A 19,869-nucleotide genomic window follows, 5' to 3' on the forward strand; every position below is an offset into this window, starting at 1 on the left:
GGGTGGCCCAGGGTGGCCCAGGGTGGCCCAGGGTGGCCCAGGGTGGCCCAGGGTCGGACACCAGGAGGATGAACGTCCCCTAGAACCAACGGCGGGCGTCCACGTGCTACCATGAGCCACCAGTGTGGCTTCCAGTATTAGGGGCCACTGTGCTCTGGTTGCCAGGCAACCAGGGCGCAAGCCATCCCTTCTGCTGGGGAGTCCTCTGCCAGAGCGGGGCTGAGGAACGAGCGTGATCTTAAACCAACCGGCCATCGACACAGTACCACTAACTCAGCACCATTACCTTAGTATACCATTAACTTAGTACTATCAACACAGCACCATGAGCTCTGTGCTAGTAACTCAGTACCATCAGCCACCAACTCAGTCCCATTAACTCAGTACTATGAGCACAGCACCATCAACACAGTGCTACTAACTCAGTACCATCAACACAAGTACCATCAGCTCAGCACCACTGACAATACAATCCACGAGGTACCATTAACTCAGTACCACTTACACAATGCTCTTTGCCTTGGCAGACCCCAGGTCCAGCGGTTTCCTGAAGAGAGAGGTAAGGTGTCGGGCTGAGAGGCGATTGCTTTAGAAGGCACTGGGTTCCTCGGGTCTTCTGTCTGCTTCCTGGGCATCTGTCTGTCTGTCTGTCTCCCTGGGCGTCATGCGGATGGCCCCACTCGCTTGCCTGCTCTCTCCAGTGAGAGCAGGAGAGTCGCAGACCTGGGGAGGACTGGGGGGCTGTGGGGAACTTGGAAGGACAGCCAGCCGTGACTGGGCCGGCCCGTGCCTCGGGGACCCCCGGGCGGCTTTCCAGTGTTCAATGCTGCCTGGCACTGGGGGGTACCCGCCGCGCCCTGTCCAGTTCTGCTGAGGGGAAGCCGGAGGCACCGAGTCCAGTCCCCTGCGTGTCTTAAGCACCTGTACAAGGGAAGATTAAGGAGGCCGCTGCCCTCGGTGGGATGGATCCTGGGTCAGGAGTTCTAGGTCGGCAGCGGCATACGGATGGTCCGTGGTCTGGGTTCCGCTGCGGTGACAAAGCCCCGAGGCTTTGCGGTGGTTCAGGTCCTGAGACCCGGTGCGTGGTGCGGAGAGCTCTCATACCACACGTGGCCTGGCATGGCAGTGACACCGCATGGGAACAGGTGTGAGCGTGGCCAGGGGCCCCGCCAGGATGCTCACTTCCTACAGCTCGCCTGCACACGCGCTGGTCCAGGCCCCGAGACCCACGTCCGTCCTGGAGACCTGGCCGAGTCTCCGCAGAAAGCCACGGATCCACCCCGGCCCCAGAAACAACTCTTGTGCCGTCCGCTCACGCTGTCCTGCCCGTGCTGGGTGGGCTGCCGCGGCTTCCTTCGAGGGACACCACCCGGCCCTTGAAGGTGGGTGCTGATACCCGTGCTTCCCCTCCCACAGAGAGCCAGGAGGAGGAGGATGGCGGCTGGTCGTCTTTCGTGAGTATGGCTGGGCTCCTCCCAGACGCACTCCCCTGGCTCTGTGCTCTCGGGCTGGTGCAGACCCAGGGCTCGAGCTCCCTAGCAAGCACACACGCGTCATTCCCAGTGCTCCGTGTCCCCTGGCCAGCTTCCCCCAGTTTCCTCAGCACCGCCGTTGTTACAGAGAGGAGATCTTTATTACTATAGCAGCGGTGGCCACGAATAGCATCACCCTGGTGCGCCAGAGCCTCAGACCGTGTTAACTTAGGACTGAGCGCACCTGGGTGGAGGGGGACACGGGCACAGGGGCCACGTCCATGGGGTTACACGGGGTCACGTCCATGGGGTTACACGGGGTCACGTCCATGGGGTTACATGGGCTCATGTCCATGGGGTTACACGGGGTCACATCCATGGGGTCACATGTGTACGTGTCCATGGGGTCATGTGGGTCGTGTCCATGGGGGTCACGTGGGCTCGCGGCCATGGGGTCACGGGGGTCGCAGCCCCACCCCTCCAGCCCCGCTCTTGCTGCAGGAAGATGACTACGAGAGCCCCGACGAGGGCGACGAGGAGGACGGGGACCAGGGCGACTACGAGTCCCCGACGGAGGCGGAGGAGGTGCCTGCCGACGAGGCGGACTACGAGCCCCCACCCTCCCACGACGAGGGGGCCCTGCAGGGCGCCATCCTGCCCGCCCCGCCCCTGGCCAGCTCGGGCTCCATGTACATCGGTGAGCGCCTGGCGGTGCCCGGTCCGGCCCCCAACCCCCATCCTCCCCCCATCCTGCCCGCCCCGCCCCTGGCCAGCTCGGGCTCCATGTACATCGGTGAGCGCCTGGTGGTGCCTGGCCCGGCCCCCACCCCCCAGCCTCGCCTGGCCCCCACACCGGCCCCCATCCCCCATCCTCCCCCCCAGCCTCGCCCGGCCCCCGCCCCAGTCCCCACCCCCATCCTTCCTCCCTCCCCCATCCTCCCTGCCTTCTCCCTCCCTTCCCTCCTCCCTCCCCCATGCCTCCTTCTGTCCTCCCCACCAGCCTCCCCTCTCCGCTGGCCCCCACCCCCCTCCATGGTGGGTGCCACATGAGCTCCCTGGAGGACCAGGACCGCCGTGGGGCTGGCGCTGGGGCCAGGCGGGAGCTGCTGGCTGCGGCTCTCCCTCCTCCTGGTCTTGTCCCGGCCTCTCCCTGCCAGAGGCTGGTCCCCGCCTCAGCGGCCCAGGGTCGGTGCTGAGCACTCCAGATACTGGACATCCCCAAGTCCAGCGCAGTCCTGCACGCCACCTGGTCACAACCAGCTCCTGCTTTAAGGAAGAGATGAGCAAAGCGGGGAGGCGGACCAGGCGGGCAGGAGCACTGACTTGGTGGTGTGCTGGCCTGGATGGTTATGTGTGTGTGTGTGCACACATGTGTGCATACATGTGTGTGCGTGTGCGCACATGCATGCATGTGTGTGCATGCACGTGCAAATGTGTGCACTCATGCATGTGTGCGTGTGTGCATGCGTGTGCGTGTGTGCATGTGTGCATCTGTGTGCGTGTGTGCACTCGTGCATCTGTGTGCGTGTGTGCACGCACATGTGTGCGTGCATGTGCACGTGGGCATGTGTGTGCACGTGTGCATGTGTGCATGTGCGTGCATGTGTGTGTGTGTGTGTGTGTGTGTGTGTGTGTATAGAAGCACACACGGGTTCATTCCTTCCAGCCCTGTGTGAGAGTCCTCCCTGCCATGGCTGAACTCCTGGCCTTGGTCTCTGATAGTGCCCTCCTGGAGACACGAGAGGCCCTGTGTGCTGTGCACACAGAGAGTGAGCGAGCTCGGTGTGAAGGAAGGGGCAGGCCAAGTGTCCCCGCTGGGCTCACGATGGCCGGGCGGTGGGGGGAGCTGGGGGTCCCCAGGCACCACAGAGTTGAGCACAGCACCTGTCTTCCCAGACCCGTGAAGTTGGCCAGCCGGTGCCGACGCTGGCGCCCTCTCCCAGTGATGTGTTTGTGTTTCTACAGACCGCCCCCCCGCCGGGAAGGCCCCCCAGCAGCCCCCCGCACTGCCCCAGAGGTCGACAGCCGCCCCCCCTCCACCTCCCGCCAGCCGGGGTCACATGGTAGGTGCCTCCCGCCCGCCCCGGCCACTTCTTCCACTGTAGGAAGAGAGCGTGGAGTATCGCTCCCCAATTCCAATTTGGCAAAAGGCTGGGATCGTGCACCGGGCCCAGTCACCCGTACTTCCTGTGCATCGCACCACTTCTTGGTATTTTCTTTGCACCATCAACAATTCCAATGCGGTGTAAAAACAACCCCTTCCCAGTATTCCTCGTAGTACCATCTTCTCCTACACAGAGCAAACTCTGGGAGAACCGAACGGAAGCTGGCACCTCGGAGCTACCGCCCTCTGGCAGCGAGCGTGGCGCCACCTGCTGGCCAGCGCCCACGGCTGCCGCAGCCCTGGGCAGGCAGAGGGGAGGAGTGAGGGCGCGCAGGGGACCGCTGCTCTTGCTTGTGCAGCTCTGGCTGAGGGAGGCTCCGAAGCTGAGTGTATCCACGAAGCCATCTGCTGACACACGGGCAGAGTCCCCCAGTCCCTCAGCTCATGTCCACGGAGTGCCAAGCGCTGTCAAGGGGCCAGAGGAAGGGCGTTTTGGGATTGAGGGATGGGGGCGGGGTTGGTGATACTAAGTAAATGGACACAGCCGTGAGTTGACCAGTCATGCCTGTCTCGGGGAGCGGGGGGGGAGGGTGCGGGGGGCGGGTCAGAGGACCAGGGCCATGGCGGGAGGTGGGGTTGGGCTGGAATAGAATGGGGACAGTCATGGAGAGAGCAGAGACCGAGGGAGACCCAAGGACAGCCACGCCCCAGAGAGCAGGAGGTGTTCCAAGAAGGGGAAGAGGCCCGAGGAGGCCGTCGAGGGCCGGAGGGTGGGCAGCCCGGCTCAGGCAGGGCCGCGCGGGTCGTGGTGTTCTCTTCATGTGACCGGAGTCCTGGAGGGCTCAGCAGGGCGGCCCGGTGCTCAGCGCAGCCCTGCAGACAGAGCGGGAGGAGAGGCTGTGCCGCGGCCCCTGGGGAGCGGAGGTGCAGGTGGGATGCCAGCGTCCCGGCTCAGCTAACGCCACCGGGCCCTGTGGAGGCCCCGGCCCTGTGGAGGCCCGGCCATGCTCAAGATCATTTGGTTCTGCCTTTCTCCAGCCCCTCCCCATGCCCCAGGCCAACCATGAAGAACCTACCCGGGGACAAAACCACAAGCCGACCAAACGTAAGCTCGTAAGCTCGGGGCTGCTCCTTCCCTGCCCAGCAGCCGCCTGCCTGTCCCCAGCCAGCTGCTCTCTTCTTTGAAGTGACCCCCCGCCCTCTCCCCTCCAGTGCCAGCCCCGTCCATAGACAGGAGCACGAAGCCACCCCTGGACCGCTCGCTGGCCCTGCCGGACAGGGAGACCTTCATGCCAGGTATGACTTGGGAGGGGTGCAGAGTAATCCTGGGCCACGTTTATGACGTAAAGGTGACATCTCTGTTCAACCCTTGAATGATATCCTGGTCTGAGGCATTTTGGAAGAATAAACTCTTTTTTGGGGGGGGGAAGAGGGGCTTGAACTCAGGGCCTGGGTGCTCTCTGTGAGCTCTTTTGCTCAAGGCTAGAGCTCTACCACTTTGAGCCAGTGTCCCTTCTGGATTTTGGGTGGTTAGTCGGAGATAAGAGTCTCAGGAGGACTTTTCTGTCCAGGTTGCCTTTGAACTGAGATCCTCAGATCTCAGCTTCCTGAGTAGCTAGGACGACAGGCGTGAGCCACCGGTGACCAGCTCAGCTAGGAATGAACTCTGCTGGTGATGCTTATTTTAACACGAGCCCCTGGCATGCAGAGGGAACACAGGCAGAGAGGGGAGCAATGCGTCCAGGTGGCAGGAAGTTTCTGAGTGTTGGGGTCAGGGAGCGGAGGAGCAGGACCTACCCCCGATATCTGCAAGCGCCCCAGTGCTCCCCGGTGCGGTGAAAGCCAAATCAGCTCAGACAGCTTAGCCGTGCAGCGTCTCAGCTACACCTGGTGGCACGGAGCCTGCGTCACCTGTGCTTGGAGAAAAGTAGAGCACACGCACAGCGAGACACACCGCGCCCATCAAGCCTGGTGCACAGCCCACCGCCGTTAGCCCCAAGGTCAAAGGTTGCTCAGAAACGGAGTCTCCCCCGCCCTGTAGCTCGAGGCTTCTGGTATGGAGAGGGGCTGCAGTTATGTCCAGTTAGAGACGGACATTCCCAGGGGCGTTGGTCCTCTGAATGCCTTTGAGCTCTGGACGGGACCTCGCCGAGCCCCTCGCTGCTCCCACTCCGGAGGGCCAGGCTCGGGGTCCTCGAGGCCTACGCTCAGACCCGCTGTCTGTCCTCACAGGGAAGAAGCCAGCCTTTGCTGACAAGGTAAGCAGCTTGTGGGCCTGGGCGGGGGGTGGTCTGGGGTGTTTGTCTTGTGTCTTGTCCTTCCCTCACCAGTCCCTCACCTTGCTGTCTTGCAGCCCGCGGCCCTGGCAGGAGGAAGGTAGGTGGTGTGTGTGTGTGTGTGTGTGTGTGTGTGTGTGTGTGTGTGTGTGTGTGTGTGTAACAGGAGGCCGCGGCACTTTCTCTAGAACTCTTCTCCACAGCTCAGTTCATCCTCACACATCTTGTCTCCACCCTCAGGGTGCCCGGGGAGCATCTGCCCAAGATTCAGAAGGTGCCGGAGCGAGCCGTGCCCCTGGCCGGGAGGAAGCCGCCAGTGCCCAAGTACCTGTCTGTTGTTCTTAGCTTGCCACTCCATCGCTGGGCACGCCGGCCCCACCCCGCCTGGCCCTGCCTGGCAGAGGGTCTCTGTGGCTGTGCTTCCGGAATGTCCCGGCATTGCAGATTAACTGGGAAGTGCCAGGGTCTCTGAGGAAAGTGGGAGCCTAGCAGGGGTGAGGGGAGGGGGTTCATCCTCATCTGGAAAGAGAGGAGAAGAAGGGAGGGGATGAAAGGAGAGGAGGGGAGGAAGGAGAGAGGGAAGGAGGGAAGGAAGGGGAGAGGGTAGAAGGTTGGATTTGGGGACTTCTGGAAGAAGTTGTTGGACTTTTCCTGCATTGCCAGAGCGAAGTCCCAAGGTGCACTGCGTGTGCACTCAGTGCAGCGAGCAGACAGGGCAGGGGAGGAAGATTTGGGGTCAGCACCAGGGCCGCACTTAACGAACCACACACCCACTGTCCGTAACTGCAGGCCGCTGCGATCGGCCAGAAAGTAAAGCAGGCAGGACCACCGCCCTGGGCGCCCGGCAGACTCACCAGCTGGGAGGGAGACTGCCAGGGATGGTGACCCTGCTTGGTTGGGATGGGGCTCAGAGGAAGACCAGAGCGGGGAGCGGAGAGAGCCCCAGTGCATCCCAGTGCAAAACCACCCAGCGGAGCTCAGCCCACACCGTCCATGCTGGACGAAGCTAGAAGGGGCTCGGCCAACTCTCCTCTTCCTCCCCTCCAATCGCAGGGAGCCGCTGGGGCAGGGCGGAGGCCCTCAGCACCCCGCTGCCGCCGGCCCGCAGGGCTGGCTCCGGGATCAGGGACCACGCCTCAGGCCTCTCCCGGGAGTGGCCTTCTCCCTCTGCCTTCTCTCGCACAAAGATGGGGCCACCAGACTGGTCCTAACCACCCACAGCGAGTATTGCCGCAAAGCTCCACTTGCGTGCAGAAACATCTCCTCCATTATAATTAACAGCGACTAAAGGGGACAGTGGCCACAGGCGAGGGTTTGTGGAGCTCCGCGTACAGAGACGGCAGAGCACACGGGTGGCCGTGCCCCCCCCCACCCCGTTCCTCCATTCTCAGCCTTTCTGGGGACTCAGCCTTCTCTCTGGACTTGACTTCTCTGGGTGCAGTTTGGTGACAATACATTCTCAGGCCAGCTCCTGACACACACTTCTTTTTCTCTGCTCCAATTCATTCCAGGCACGGATGGGTACCGGAGAGAAGAGAGAATGTAAGTAGGAAATGTCATGTTGGAAACGCCCGGCCCGGGGGAAGCCAGGGCCGGGGTCTGTGGAGATGAGGACGGTGTCTGTCGTGGTCCATCTCCTGGAACAAGACTCCTGGGGATTGAACCCAGGGCCTGGTGCTTGCTGGGCAAGCGCTGGCGGGTCTGGAGCCATGCCCCTAGTCCACGGTGGGTCCTTGAATCCGGGTGCCTCGTGTTTGGGGTCTCAGTGCTCCCCGGACCCCACCACGCTGTTCTAGCTAACTCCTGTTCCTCAGAGAGCCCCCAGGTGGCTGAGCCATTACTCCAAAGGAGTAATTAGCAAGGTGAAGGGAGAGGTTGCGGGGGATGGGGGTGGGAAGGGGACGGGGGGGGGGGGGGGGGGGGAGGGGGAGAGTGCCCTGGGGCCGGGCCTCACCCAAGTGGGCCAGGCCTCTGTGTCCACTCTGCACCCAAGGAAGGGGCATAGCATTATTGGATTTGGGATGGAACATTCCACATCCCAGAAACCACACGGGCTCCAGGAGGGGCAGGGCTTGAGCCTCTCTTGTGCTCCTGTGCTTTGCATAAAGAATCATCTTTTCCCTTTCAATGGGAGGGAAACTGAGGCTCAGAAAGGTAAGATACTCTAACTGTCCCAGGCACTAAAAAGCAGTCTGAGTCCGAATCCAGGTCTGAGTTCTCCTGGACTGAGTTCGGCCAGACTCCACGGCTGTGGGGCTGGGGGGCCCGACGGAGGCCCGAGGACCAGGGATGCGAAACCTGCCTTAAGCAGCACTTACGGTTGCCAGGCGCGAGAATCAGAACACATAGCGAGAATCAGAACACGTAGAGGAAGGTGTTGCTGCACCCCTGCCCGGATGGCTGCACAAACAACCCCCGATTGGCCCTTTTAGTCTCCTGGCCAAAGGCCAATGTGCTTCTGAGCCTCACTTCTTACCTGAGGGGATAAAGAAACAGTCAGTAGGGTGGCCGTGAAAGGTAATCCACGTGGCTGTAGGCCACGTGCACTATACATGAATGAGAGCTTGCTGCTTTTAAGAGGAATGGATCTGGCCGGAGAGCCGGACGGAAGGCCGGGCTTCCCCGGAGGGTGGCAGGGCAGGAGCCCTTCCCCCCAGCAGGCCTCCACCTGTAAAGCGAGGGCACTACATTGCTAAGGACTTCCAGGGAACAGAGAGAAATACCATGTGTGAATCTGTGGGGGAAGATTATTCACACTGTAAATATTATGATAGCTTTGAGGATCTCCGATGGGAGCATCCTCAGGTTATTGTTTCTATTAGAAAATCATAAACCACTCATCAAGCTCTGAGATGCTTGTGATATACTTATTGTGGTGCACCATAGCTAGGAACAAAGAGCCAGCCTTGTTTCTGTGATTGAGAAATGTATTGACCCTTCCAGGAACTGTGTTTGGACAACAAGCTAACATCTTCTTCTCCCTCTCTCTCTCTCTCTCTCTCTCTCTTCTTCCTCTTACCAGGATGAAGATGACGGTAGGTTTACAACATCTTTCTTACAACTTCTGTCTCATCCTCTTGTTTTCTAGTCAGGCATGCGAATGGAGTCCTTTAGCTGGGAAGTTACAGGACCAGTTAGAGCCATTACACTCACAGACGCACACCTGCGTCTATTCTGTCACTGCACAGTGAAGTAAAGTGGGATTCTGTGGCTGGTTTAACAAAGAGAGTTAGTTGTTAGTCATTAGAACAGTGCGGATTTGGGGTGGCAACATTTAAATGCCATGCAGGGTTTGATGGAGCTGTTTTGCAGTATGCATGGCTTCTAAGGCGAAGCGGAATAGAGCCGACAGTGTGGGGTGAATGAGCCAGCTTGGGGATTTGCCTTTCATAGAGCAAACAGCCTGCCAGCAGCCCTGCAGGCTCCCCGGATCCTGGATTCTGACCATCTCCCCAATCTTTATCTTCTCCCCTCCTAGTACATAAGAGACCTCTGCCTCAGCCGGCGCCACTCCCACTGAGTTCCAGCACTTTCCACTCAAGGCCCGCCAAGCCAAGTCCCAAGCCCCCGCTCCCTGCGTCCCACAGCCCCGGACCCTTCAACGAAAGGTGTGCGGCTGTCTCCGGAAGCCATGTGAACTCGGTTAAAGTTACTTTTACACATCGGCTGCGGTTTGAGGGTTCTGAGTTTGGAAACTGGCAGAAGTCCTCTGGGGGGTGGATTTCTCTTTTGTTGAACAGGACTGGGCGTGCTGCTGCACAGTGACACCCAGGCCCCGACTGTCTGCGTACCACAGGGCAGGGTGCACAAGGGGAAAGAGAGAGAGGCCAGGAGGGGCAGGCAGCTGCGGGAGGACCACATCTCAGATGGAGGCCAGCCCTGTGCAAACCTGGCACGATCCTAACTCAGGACACAACAGAAATGAACCCGCGGGGCAGGCTCACAGGGGGAGTGCACACACACCTAGCTTGTGTGAGGCCCTCGGTTCTGTACCACAGGAGGTGGGAAGGAGGGAAGAGGGGAGAGAATGAGAAGAAGGGAGGGAACACGGAGGGAAGTTGCTCCCTGTCCCCCCGCCCCCCGCTAGCCCAGAGCACCCACCCATCGGCCCAAACTGGGTGACATTTTTCAAGCATAACCGATGGGTTGGGGCCCCGGGAGGAAACAGCAGACAGGAGATGGTGGCGGGGTCCCTCCCTCTTGGATGCAGTCTGCCAGCGCTGGGGGTTCCGGCCCCAGCCCAACCTGACATCCCGCCCTCCCGCCCACAGCAGCAGCTTCCCGCACAGCGCCTCCCTGCCGTCATACCTCTCCCAAGGTGGGTACCTGGTCCCCCGGGGCTGCTTCTGCAGGACCAGCCGGTGATGGGTGTGACCTCTGTGGCCGTGGTGTTCTAGGACCTTCTACGGCCCTATGGCTGTGGTGTTCTCGGTCCTTCAGTGCAGAACAGATGAAAACCCAGAGGCCACGTCACCGGAGGGTGGAAAGTAAAGCACACCGAGTACGTTACTTGAGACTCGAATGAGAGAGCGAGGGAGTGAATGGAGACTGAGGAATGAACGGAACATTCTAGCTAAGGGAATCCTTCAGTGGTATACAGCGGTTCTCACACCTGACGTCAGCACAATCGAACCTTCCCGAGAGGAGGAAACGTCTTCCCGGAAGGTTCTGGGGACGGGGCAAAGAGGGCCTTAAAGAACGTGGGGTGCACGCGCTCCCCACACTGCCCTCCCCTCCCCCGCCCTTGTTAGAGGAGCGCATGGGAAACTCAGCAGACACAGCGGGCAGCCGGCAAGGGTGTGGAACTGTGCCGGTCGGTCCGGCTTCCATGTCTTTTCATGAAGACGATCACCACCAGGCACCACCTCGCAGTGGAGAATGCAACAGGATGTCTGTGAAAGACCATCTAGAATGTTCTCAGTGACAGGACGTTAAAGCAACGGTCACGTGCTCTCAGGTGGATGTTCCCAGCTTCCAGTACATACAAGCACACCTAGGATATTTACAGTAGACAGCCGGCCAGCTAGGCCATCATACGCATGAGGCTCTGTTCTGGAAGCTTCGTGGACATGATTGCACAGTAGCTCCTGAGCGGCCTTTGGGTTTGGGAACAGGGGAAATGATTTTCAAAGCCCTGTTTTCCTGAAATGTTAGTTATGGAAACAGCTAGAAGGGCATAGGAGGGTGGGGAGGCGTGTTATGAGAAAAGTAAACTCGAACTCGCAGTACACTAATTAATGCGGTGCACTAATTAAAGCAGTGCATGACTTTCTGCCATGTGTTCCTTAAGGGCTTAGCAACAGACCCCCTCCCCGAGCAGAAGGGAGAAACTTCTCCTTGCCGGTCCCCAGCAAGCCGCAGCCGCTGTCCCCTGGAGCAGAGGTGAGGAGCCACACAGCCTTCACCGTCCCTTGGTTTGGAAAGAGCGAGGCGGTGGCTGAGCTCAGGGTGGAGTCTGGCCTGGCGGGAGTGAGGCTTGGGTCAGGTCCCAGCCCCGCAGACAGACCAACAACAGAGGAGCCAGACCAAAGAAAAGAAGTTCTTTTCCTTGCGTGCTCACCCAGACTCCCAGGGGCAAGTGTGTGCTCTGAGGAAAGCAATGAGAAAAGAATCCTGTTTTTCATCTGCTTCCTCGTCTCTGACCTTAGCTGAGTCTCTGAATTGCTCAATGAGCTGACTGAACGTTTTGCGCGTGGATGCGGTGCACAGGCTGAGGAAGTTCCCGTCCCCGGGGTCCCCCGGCCTTGTTCCCGGCCACCTGGGTCAGCAGACTCTGCGGTGCTTACAGACACTCCTGTTTGCCCCGGTGACTTTTTTTTTTTGGTGGTTGTGGGGCTTGAACTCAGGACTTGGGCACTGTCCCTGTGTCCTTTTGTGCCCAAGGCTAGCACTCTACCACGTTGAATCATAGCACCGCTTCTGGTTTTCTGGTGGTTAATTTCATGGACTTTCCTGCCCCCGCTGGCTTCACACCGTGATTCTCAGACTCAGGTCTCAGCCTCCTGAGTAGTTAGGGTTACAGGTGTGAGCCACCTGCTTCATTCCAGTGACTCTTTATTCAAGTTTAAGAGCACACATGTGTCAAGCCTCATGGGGCTGCGGTGAACACTGGTGGAAATAACCTCTCGGGGGCTCTCGTTTCTCTTAACCTGGGAAGGGCTGAAGTTCTTCATTCTATTTTTTTTTTAATGGAACGATCCATCCTTTTTACTTAAAAAGGCTGAACAGAAAGCTACAGTATTTCTCTAGGACATTTACAAAGAGTTGTCTTCATTTCAAGAAGAAACTGAACAAAATTAAATGTCCATTAGTTCTTCATTCTAGAACTTTCCACTTGCAGAATTCCTTAGAGGAAGAGTGGTACGTTTCTTATATCACCCGGCCAGAGGCAGAGGCTGCGCTTAGGAAGATAAACCAGGTACGTGTGGCAGCTTGCTTTTGATGTTCTGCATGTCCTTGGCGATGGAGGGGGGCTCTGACTGGCCCCTTAATGTGGCGTGAGAGGAATAAAGGCAGGCCATCATGGGTCAGTACACGCGGAGGGCGTGATCTAACCGGCATGGTGCATTCTCACACCACAGTGACCGACGGGCCGTGGCACCAGTGTTGTGTCAGGAGAAGGGGCAGGACTTGTCTGCTTTCAGGTTTGCTGATGTGCCATCTGCATGACATGCTGAGCGTTGGAGGGGTGCAAACGGGGTGCATTTGTAGGTAGATGGGCGTCTTCCGACCGTGGGGGTGGAGAGGAAGGGCCGGGGAATCAGCTCACCAGAGTGAGAAGGTGGTCCTTCACCACCGAAGTCATTACTCCTCCCGGCCCTTTACCCACTCAACCACTGGTTACTGTTTTATTAATGCGGAAAAAAGGATGCTTTATTTTTGTCAAGAGCCTTGGAGGAGGCCGACTGGGAACGCCCTTTGATCAGATCGCTGCCGCCTTTCTTGATAACGATGCGTGCCGAGGTCCCGGGGCTGTCACTCCTGGGGCCGGCGTTAGCTGACCCCGTGGCAGGCTGTGCAGGTTCCCAGGGCTGTGGGCCACAGTGTTGACTTTCTCCACCGCTTCCTCCATGACACACGTTTGTTCTTTTAGGACGGCACTTTTCTGGTTAGAGACAGCTCTAGAAAAACAGCCACCAACCCGTACGTGCTCATGGTGCTTTACAAAGACAAGGTGTACAATATCCAGATCCGCTACCAGGAGGACAGTGGGGCGTACTTGCTGGGAACTGGCCTCCGAGGGAAAGAGGTGAGGACTCCCGGCTCACATGCCCTGACTCCCCTCCCCCGTCCCCCACGCACCCACACAGGCCCCCTCCACAGCCTCTGGAAGTTCATGCAGTGTGTATACAACTTCAGAGTCAAGCCCCACTGGTGAAACCCTGTGTTGGTTTGCTGCGGGGAAGTTAAACCAAAAGAGAGGACAGTGACTGGTTCTGCTACAAGATTCTCCCTCCCTCCCTCCCTCTCCTCCTCCCTCCCTCCCTCCCTCTCTCCCCCCTGGTTTATCTTCCTAAGCACAGCCTCTTCCCTCTTTTAATCCAGGTCTCATATTCCAAACAATCCAACGTGACATACGTAAGCATGACTGTGGGTAGCTGGGGTCCCAGGTGTTCTTCCAGATATTTCTTGGTTCTGTGGATACAAGGCCTAAGCCTAGGACACAGCCCCCAGTACAGGGAAACAAGGGAGCAGAACGCGGTTCAACAGCAAAGCTAATGTGCACGACTTGGCAGTGGGAGGCAGGAAGTCCAGGCCGGGCCCTCTGCGGGCCTCGAGTGCTGCCGTCCACACTCGGGTGGTACAGGGCAGAGGCCGACCCCACGCCGTGTGAGTGCTGTGGACGGTGGGGCATGGGGACTCTGTCCTAGACTTTAGAAAAGACAGTGATGCTGGCGCCGGCGCGGAGTCTTCCCTGGCCCTCCTGGCGTGGCACAGTCAGGGAAGGTCATGTCGAATCATGGTGACCTCAAGGCCCAGGTGTGACCCTGTGACTTTGATTTGAGGAGGGGCTTCCTAGGTAGGACTTGGGGCCACTGTCTAATCCAGGAAGCCGCCATGCAGGGTTTAGAACGGAGTCTACTATCGCCAGTGTTTCCTCATTCCTGCTCTTACACCTAGAAGCCTAGCTACTCAGGAGGCTGAGGTCTGGAGCGTCACCGTTCAGAGCCAGCCCCAACAAAATGCCTGCAATACGCCGTCCCAAAGAGCTAGCTAAAAGCAAGGCCAGAGGCCTGGCTCAAACGGTCGAGTGCCAGAGAAGCAAGCTAAGCAAGTGCCAGGCTATGATTTAAAACACTAGTATTGAAAAAAAATAGCATTAAAAGCGTCCAGTTAGATGTTGTCAAACACAAGTCTCTCCTATTTCTGAACTCCTTGCTATAGCTCCAATGCACTTATAAGGCATATTTAAAATACCATCTGAGGAAGCTGGAGAACTAGAACTCTTGGCTGTGGTGATCACTAAAATACTCAGGTCATTTCCTATGAAACCCAGAGGTTTGGCTCAGCAAAGACAGCCAAGTTGTGGAAGAAATTCTTGTCTGGCTTAGGCTTATATTCTCATCCTAATCAAGTTATGGGATGGTAGGATGGTAGTCAGCATTCACGTGGAAAACCCCTCAGCACTGCCTTTCCCTGGGGAGAGTGACGACTCGGCCCTGTCCCCACTGTGCTGTTTTTTTTGGGGGGGGTCGCCTCCGGGATAAGGAACAAGTCACACGTATCCACAGTCCAAATACCTCCGCAGAGGGCTGGTGAGCAGAGCACGCGCACGATTCTCACTGCAGCCGAGCGGCAGGCTCTGGTACGTGCTTGGTACAGGGAGGTGGCCAAGGAGACCCAGGAGAGCTCTTGGGAAACAACTGCCATGCTGTACAGCACTTCCTGGCAGGGTGAGCAATAGCTGCTCCTCTCAACTCTACTCCCGGCTGCAGTGAAGAAGGAACACAAAATGTTCGGAACCCCAGACAGAAACAAACAGAAGCCCGAGGCGAGGGCATCAGCACTGTTATCCTTTATCTGAAGTTGAAGTGTCTTCTCTCTGTGATTTGTTGGGAATTTCTGTAGCACCGATCACTGAAGACATTTGCCAGACTGGACGTATTTTGCCCCCTACCCCGGTGTTTGTGGCTTGGATAGGGTGTCGCAGGCCTGGAGAGGCCTTTGCTCGGGGCTGGTGCCGACTTACGCCTCCCTATTCTCACTCCTGCAGGACTTCCTCTCTGTGTCACACATCATCGATTACTTCCGGAAGATGCCGCTCCTGCTCATCGATGGCAAGAACCGAGGCTCCAGATACCAGTGCACACTGACACACGCTGCGGGGTACCGCTAGCCAGCCAGCCCTGCAGACAAGCTTTCCTCTTGCTCGTGATTGGACGAACACTTGGGACTGAAATGACCCTCAACACGTGAACTCAAGAGGTGTCTTATTTTCCATTTCCATAAAATGTTTGAAGACTGGAAATATCTTATAATTTATTTTTAGTGGTTATACAATGCAAAAAGGGGTGAACACACCGCAGTCTGATAGAGCATGGTGCATAGTGCTGCCTGACAGTACTTCAAAAAACACGGGGTATAGTATTTTTAAAGGTATTTTTGCATACCACTTTCAAAATACAGTTTAACATAGCTGCAGACATAGTTTGGGGTCTTTAAATGCTGTGACAGTAGTTTTTTGTATCACGTAAAGCTGGTTTTTAAATTTTGTTTTAAATAGGCAAACCTGTGTCATTCATAGGTGATTTTTTTTGTCAGTCGTGGGGCTTGAACTCAGGGCCTGGGTACTGTCCGTGAGCTATGATAGTGCTCTACACTTTTAAGCTACTTACGGTGTTTTTGGTGGCTAATTGGAGAGAAGCGTCTCATGGGGACTTTTGTGCCTGGGCTGGCTTTGAACCAAGACCCTCAGATATCAGGCTTCTGAGTAGTTAAGATTTTAAGTGTGAACCACCGGCACCGGTTCACAGGTGAATCATTCTGTTAATTACAACTTAAAAATTGCTAAAACATTTTCTCAGCAGCAGTCATTTAAGAGGCTTCTTCTTATTTAATCTGTTTAGCTGGAGAAGTTTTTGTATACTTTTTATGACAAGATAAATGCATATTGGGATAGCTTCCTAGTGTTTTTGGTTTATTTAGTCCATACTATTTTTTGTTTTAAAGCAAAGCCACAAATACTGAGAAGCCTTGTAAACTGAGGGGCCGCTTTGGTGTCAACGCCCTGGTTTGAGGGTGCTCTCCCCGCCCCCACAGCTCCACTGTGGCACAGGCCCAGAGCTGGGGCCCTGGAAGGCCATCACTTTCCTGTTACGTACTGCTGTGCCGAGTCCACCGTCTGTGGCCCTGGTGCTTTGGTGGCAGAGTACTTCATGAGAGGAGCCTGGCAGAGGACGGCACACACAGAGATCGGAAGTGCCCTCCCTCACCTGGCTTTGAACCCTGAGCCTACTCTGACGGTATCAGCATCTCCCAACAGTACCTTGTTTGGAACCACACCTTTACATGTGGGTCTGATGGGGATGCTGCTTCCCTATTTTTCAAATCCCCAACTCTGCCATAGGCCCGTTCTGTTCATCCTTCTCAAACTGGCATTATTTGGAAGGATCACAGTGTCTTATTTCCATTCCTCCTTCTGGCTGGGCCCCACCTCTCTTAACCGAAGGCTTCGGACCACCGCTGTACCAGTCCATGTGGCACAGGGCAGTCAGGGGCCCTCTGTGAAATGTTAAACACGGGTGGAGACACAGGATGTCTCGTTCTGGAGGCCTCTCAAGGCACTGCAACCTGGAGCTGGGTGCTGCCTCCCATCTAGCCCCAGGTGGAGCAAACAGGTCTGTGAGGGCAGACCTCAGACACCCAGTAGACCCTGAAATCTAAGTCACATGACCAAGTGTTTTAGAGCTGGTAGCGTTTGGCGTTTGGTACCTGCTAACTGAAGTTCTGGTTAGTTTAAAGGTAAAAAGGCAACAAAGGTTCCATGGCAAACTTCCCACGTCCTGCACACTTGTACCAACAGGGAAGTAAATCAGCCACCGTGTAGTAACACATTAAATTACTACGGAACAGCCTTCAGAAATATGAAGCGTTTATTCAGAACTCTTTTAATGATAGAAGTGTATTGGTAAACTCAATCATTCAGCTATTTAGCTTAGTAACAAAGTCAGCACAATAAAACGGTGATGGGAAACGTCAGACGGAGTTGTTGGGTTCTTTTGGTTCCTTTATGTGCTTTGTCTTCAAAGGCTGCTCCAGCTGCACAGTCAGGTCACAAAGCAGTAACTGAGCATGCTCTGAGAAAACAGAAAGAGGTACTCTAGTGCCTTGTATTCTCTCTTTAAATGGCTGTTTCTAAGTTTGTTTCCAGATGACCACTGATCAAATCGCAACTTAAGTGGACCCCATTGTGACTTACTCTTCAAAGCTGGGTCTTATGTAACACACAACATGCCCCTTCCTGCAAGCTACTCCAGTCAGTTAGTAATTGGATTATTTTTCATTGGTTGAACGTTTCTCAAGTAGGAGTGGGCATTTCTATAGTGGGAGTGAGTTGTCCCTCTGGACTAACAGCTCTTAGGGACTGTTAGCAAGCTACCCTCTCATCACCCTGGTAACGGCAGTGCCTGGACAATGGGGAAGAGGGCTTGAGGGCTGGTACGGGTGCTCTTACTCCACAATTCCTACGCGTTTCTCTTTTGGTCTGCTGCCTTGTTTGGTGGGATATAGCCTCAGTTTGTCCCAGGTAGAGGATTTATATATCTAAAAGCTTCTATCTGCTAATGCTCAATTTGAAGGTTCACTAGCCTTAACACTCAGGCTGGAAATCCCATTTCCTCAGACTTCCAAAGGCGTGGCTGCAGAATCTTCCAGCATTTAGTATTCCTACTGAGAGGTCTCATGGGATACGAAGTAATTTTCCATCCCCATTTTCTCTCCAGAATCTTGACTGTCCTTTTTATTCCGCTAAGCCTGGACATTAGTATTTAGGGAGGATGTAGGGATTTGGGGAGTGTTTGCTTAATCCTCCATATTTACCAGTTTTCCTTCTAGTCTTGTTCTACAAATTCCTGATATTCTAACTTCCTGAGGGACCCACACAGCTCTTCAGGAGTATATCTACCACATTTATTATGATTTTACTTCATGACATACTTGCCAAACTACAACAACTCGACAATCAAAACTGGATCTAATGCTTCTCTACTTAAAACCAATTCAAACATCCAGACAACTGAGTTTGATAAACATTTTCCAAGAACCTTTTATAGGAAGACACTGTGCCAAGTGCTGGGAATATCTTTAAGGAGAGTTCCATTGAGCAGGGACAGAAAAGCTGTAAACATATAATTATAACACAGTGTGCTAAGAGATAATATCTATGGGCAGAAGGGAAAACATTCCAAGCTCAAAATGTTCCCAGTGGAAGTGACCTAGTCAACTAGTAAGGCATTGTTAACCTGGTAGGGATTACAGCGGTGGGATTTCAGAACATGTATGTAAGGTTCAGACACACAAAAAAGCATCGTGAGCACACAAAGCACTCTGTATGTGTCTGCACAGTGCATTCTAGGCGTGCTGGACTTATTCTAGAGATAACAGTGGACTAATGAAGGTTCTCAGAGGTTTACATTTTAGAAAGAAAATCTTCATTCAGGTACAGCACCTCATCCTGAGGGGTCCACACTGGTGCTGGCAGTTCTCTTGATTGTGTCTGCTGGGCGTTTCCTCCCATGAAACATATCTGGCCAGGGAAAGGGAGGGGGAAAGTGCCAAAGCCTGGGAAAGGCTGGGGTAAGGAGACCAGGCAGGGGCGCTGTAGGGCCCCTGGAGGCCATGACTGGAGCCGTGACTGTGAACCTGGGCTGGGGCCTGCTGCTCCTGACTGCATAAGGAATATGTGGTAAGGTTGTTATCTGGTTACTGCTAGGTGAAGGTCTCCACGTCGAGGCTAGCTACGATAACCACATGGTGTTCTTAGAGTAACTAGACACTTGGGGTCGTTTTCACAGTCAGAAAGAGGGCCTGGAGATGAAGCAGTGGGGCCCCAGACGTCACCTGGGGACTGGTCGGGAAGGGGCCCAACACAACAGGGGAGACTGAGAGCTCCGGCAAACCAGGGAGCTCACCAACACTTCCGTGTTTGGTCAGGGATGGATCGGCTCTGAGAGTATTTAATTTACAGAATGTTGCATGTTTAACAATGCATATATGAGTGGAGTGACCAAGTGCCAGGTCCTAGAAGGCCTACTATTACTCCATGAATGTTTAAAAACCCACATGCTGACATAATTCTAGTTCTTCCTTCAAAGTGAACTTTGGGGGCTTAGTAAGGGTTCATGGATAAAGACACTGCATGTCATAGTTTGGTTCCATGTAAATTACATGGCTTAGGTGGCCTGGTGGGAGCCTGCTAGCGTTGGAGTAGGATCAGGTCTGCTAACTCTTAGGCCATCTTCATATGCCCGTTCCTCGGCACTGCAACTTGGCGTAATACAGCAATCCTAACCAGTGGGGGACCATGCAGCGGAAGCAGGCGCGAGCGCCATCATCGATTCTGCATCCGGCAGGCGGGTGTTCGAGGGACTCCAGGCTCACCTTTCATCCGCCTCACCTCCTTAGAGATGGTCTTGAGGTTTTTAATGATGGTCTCCACCTTCTGCTTATGGTCCACAGCCTCATGACCGCGCTCGTTCTTAAAGAAACACAGGGTACACGTCAAAAGCATTCGTTAGACACACTGCCTGGGATGTCTGCCCTGGAGTCACTGCGGGCTGCTAAGTACCGCGCTGCTCAGTACTGCGCTGCTCAGTACCCCGCGCTGCTCAGTACCATCCACTGCTCAGTACCCCGCGCTGCTCAGTACCCCGCACTGCTCAGTACCGTCCGCTGCTCAGTACCCCGCGCTGCTCAGTACCGTCCACTGCTCAGTACCGCGCTGCTCAGTACTGCGCTGCTCAGTACCCCGCGCTGCTCAGAGTCCCGCGCTGCTCAGTACCCCGCGCTGCTCAGTACC

At 55.8% G+C, this 19,869-nt stretch overlaps 1 protein-coding gene and 1 long non-coding RNA gene across 2 annotated transcripts in view; one reads left to right on the top strand and one right to left on the bottom strand.

Moving 5' to 3' along the window:
* Positions 1-15,317, top strand: part of Lcp2 (lymphocyte cytosolic protein 2 (SH2 domain containing leukocyte protein of 76kDa)) — a 21,047-nt gene extending 5,730 nt beyond the window's left edge. The window contains exons 4-19 of the mRNA XM_013028616.1: positions 1,417-1,454; positions 1,974-2,169; positions 3,438-3,535; positions 4,615-4,681; positions 4,789-4,872; positions 5,809-5,834; positions 5,930-5,952; positions 6,093-6,176; positions 7,364-7,394; positions 8,875-8,887; positions 9,331-9,460; positions 10,124-10,170; positions 11,143-11,234; positions 12,193-12,270; positions 12,946-13,101; positions 15,067-15,317. Coding sequence (XP_012884070.1) covers positions 1,417-1,454; positions 1,974-2,169; positions 3,438-3,535; positions 4,615-4,681; positions 4,789-4,872; positions 5,809-5,834; positions 5,930-5,952; positions 6,093-6,176; positions 7,364-7,394; positions 8,875-8,887; positions 9,331-9,460; positions 10,124-10,170; positions 11,143-11,234; positions 12,193-12,270; positions 12,946-13,101; positions 15,067-15,189 — 1,286 coding nt within the window. The 3' untranslated portion in view covers positions 15,190-15,317. The remainder of the gene's footprint in view (positions 1-1,416; positions 1,455-1,973; positions 2,170-3,437; positions 3,536-4,614; positions 4,682-4,788; positions 4,873-5,808; positions 5,835-5,929; positions 5,953-6,092; positions 6,177-7,363; positions 7,395-8,874; positions 8,888-9,330; positions 9,461-10,123; positions 10,171-11,142; positions 11,235-12,192; positions 12,271-12,945; positions 13,102-15,066) is intronic.
* A 1,610-nt stretch (positions 15,318-16,927) lies between these two features.
* LOC105994972 lies at positions 16,928-19,544 on the bottom strand. Its single transcript, XR_001175541.1, has 2 exons — positions 19,452-19,544; positions 16,928-17,149 (listed from the first exon to the last, which is right to left on the bottom strand). It is a non-coding gene; the product is annotated as an uncharacterized LOC105994972 (long non-coding RNA).
* Positions 19,545-19,869: the final 325 nt, after the last annotated feature.

The sequence above is a fragment of the Dipodomys ordii genome, unplaced genomic scaffold (genome assembly GCF_000151885.1).
Source record: "Dipodomys ordii isolate 6190 unplaced genomic scaffold, Dord_2.0 Scaffold112, whole genome shotgun sequence".
In the NCBI taxonomy this organism is placed as follows: domain Eukaryota; kingdom Metazoa; phylum Chordata; class Mammalia; order Rodentia; family Heteromyidae; genus Dipodomys; species Dipodomys ordii.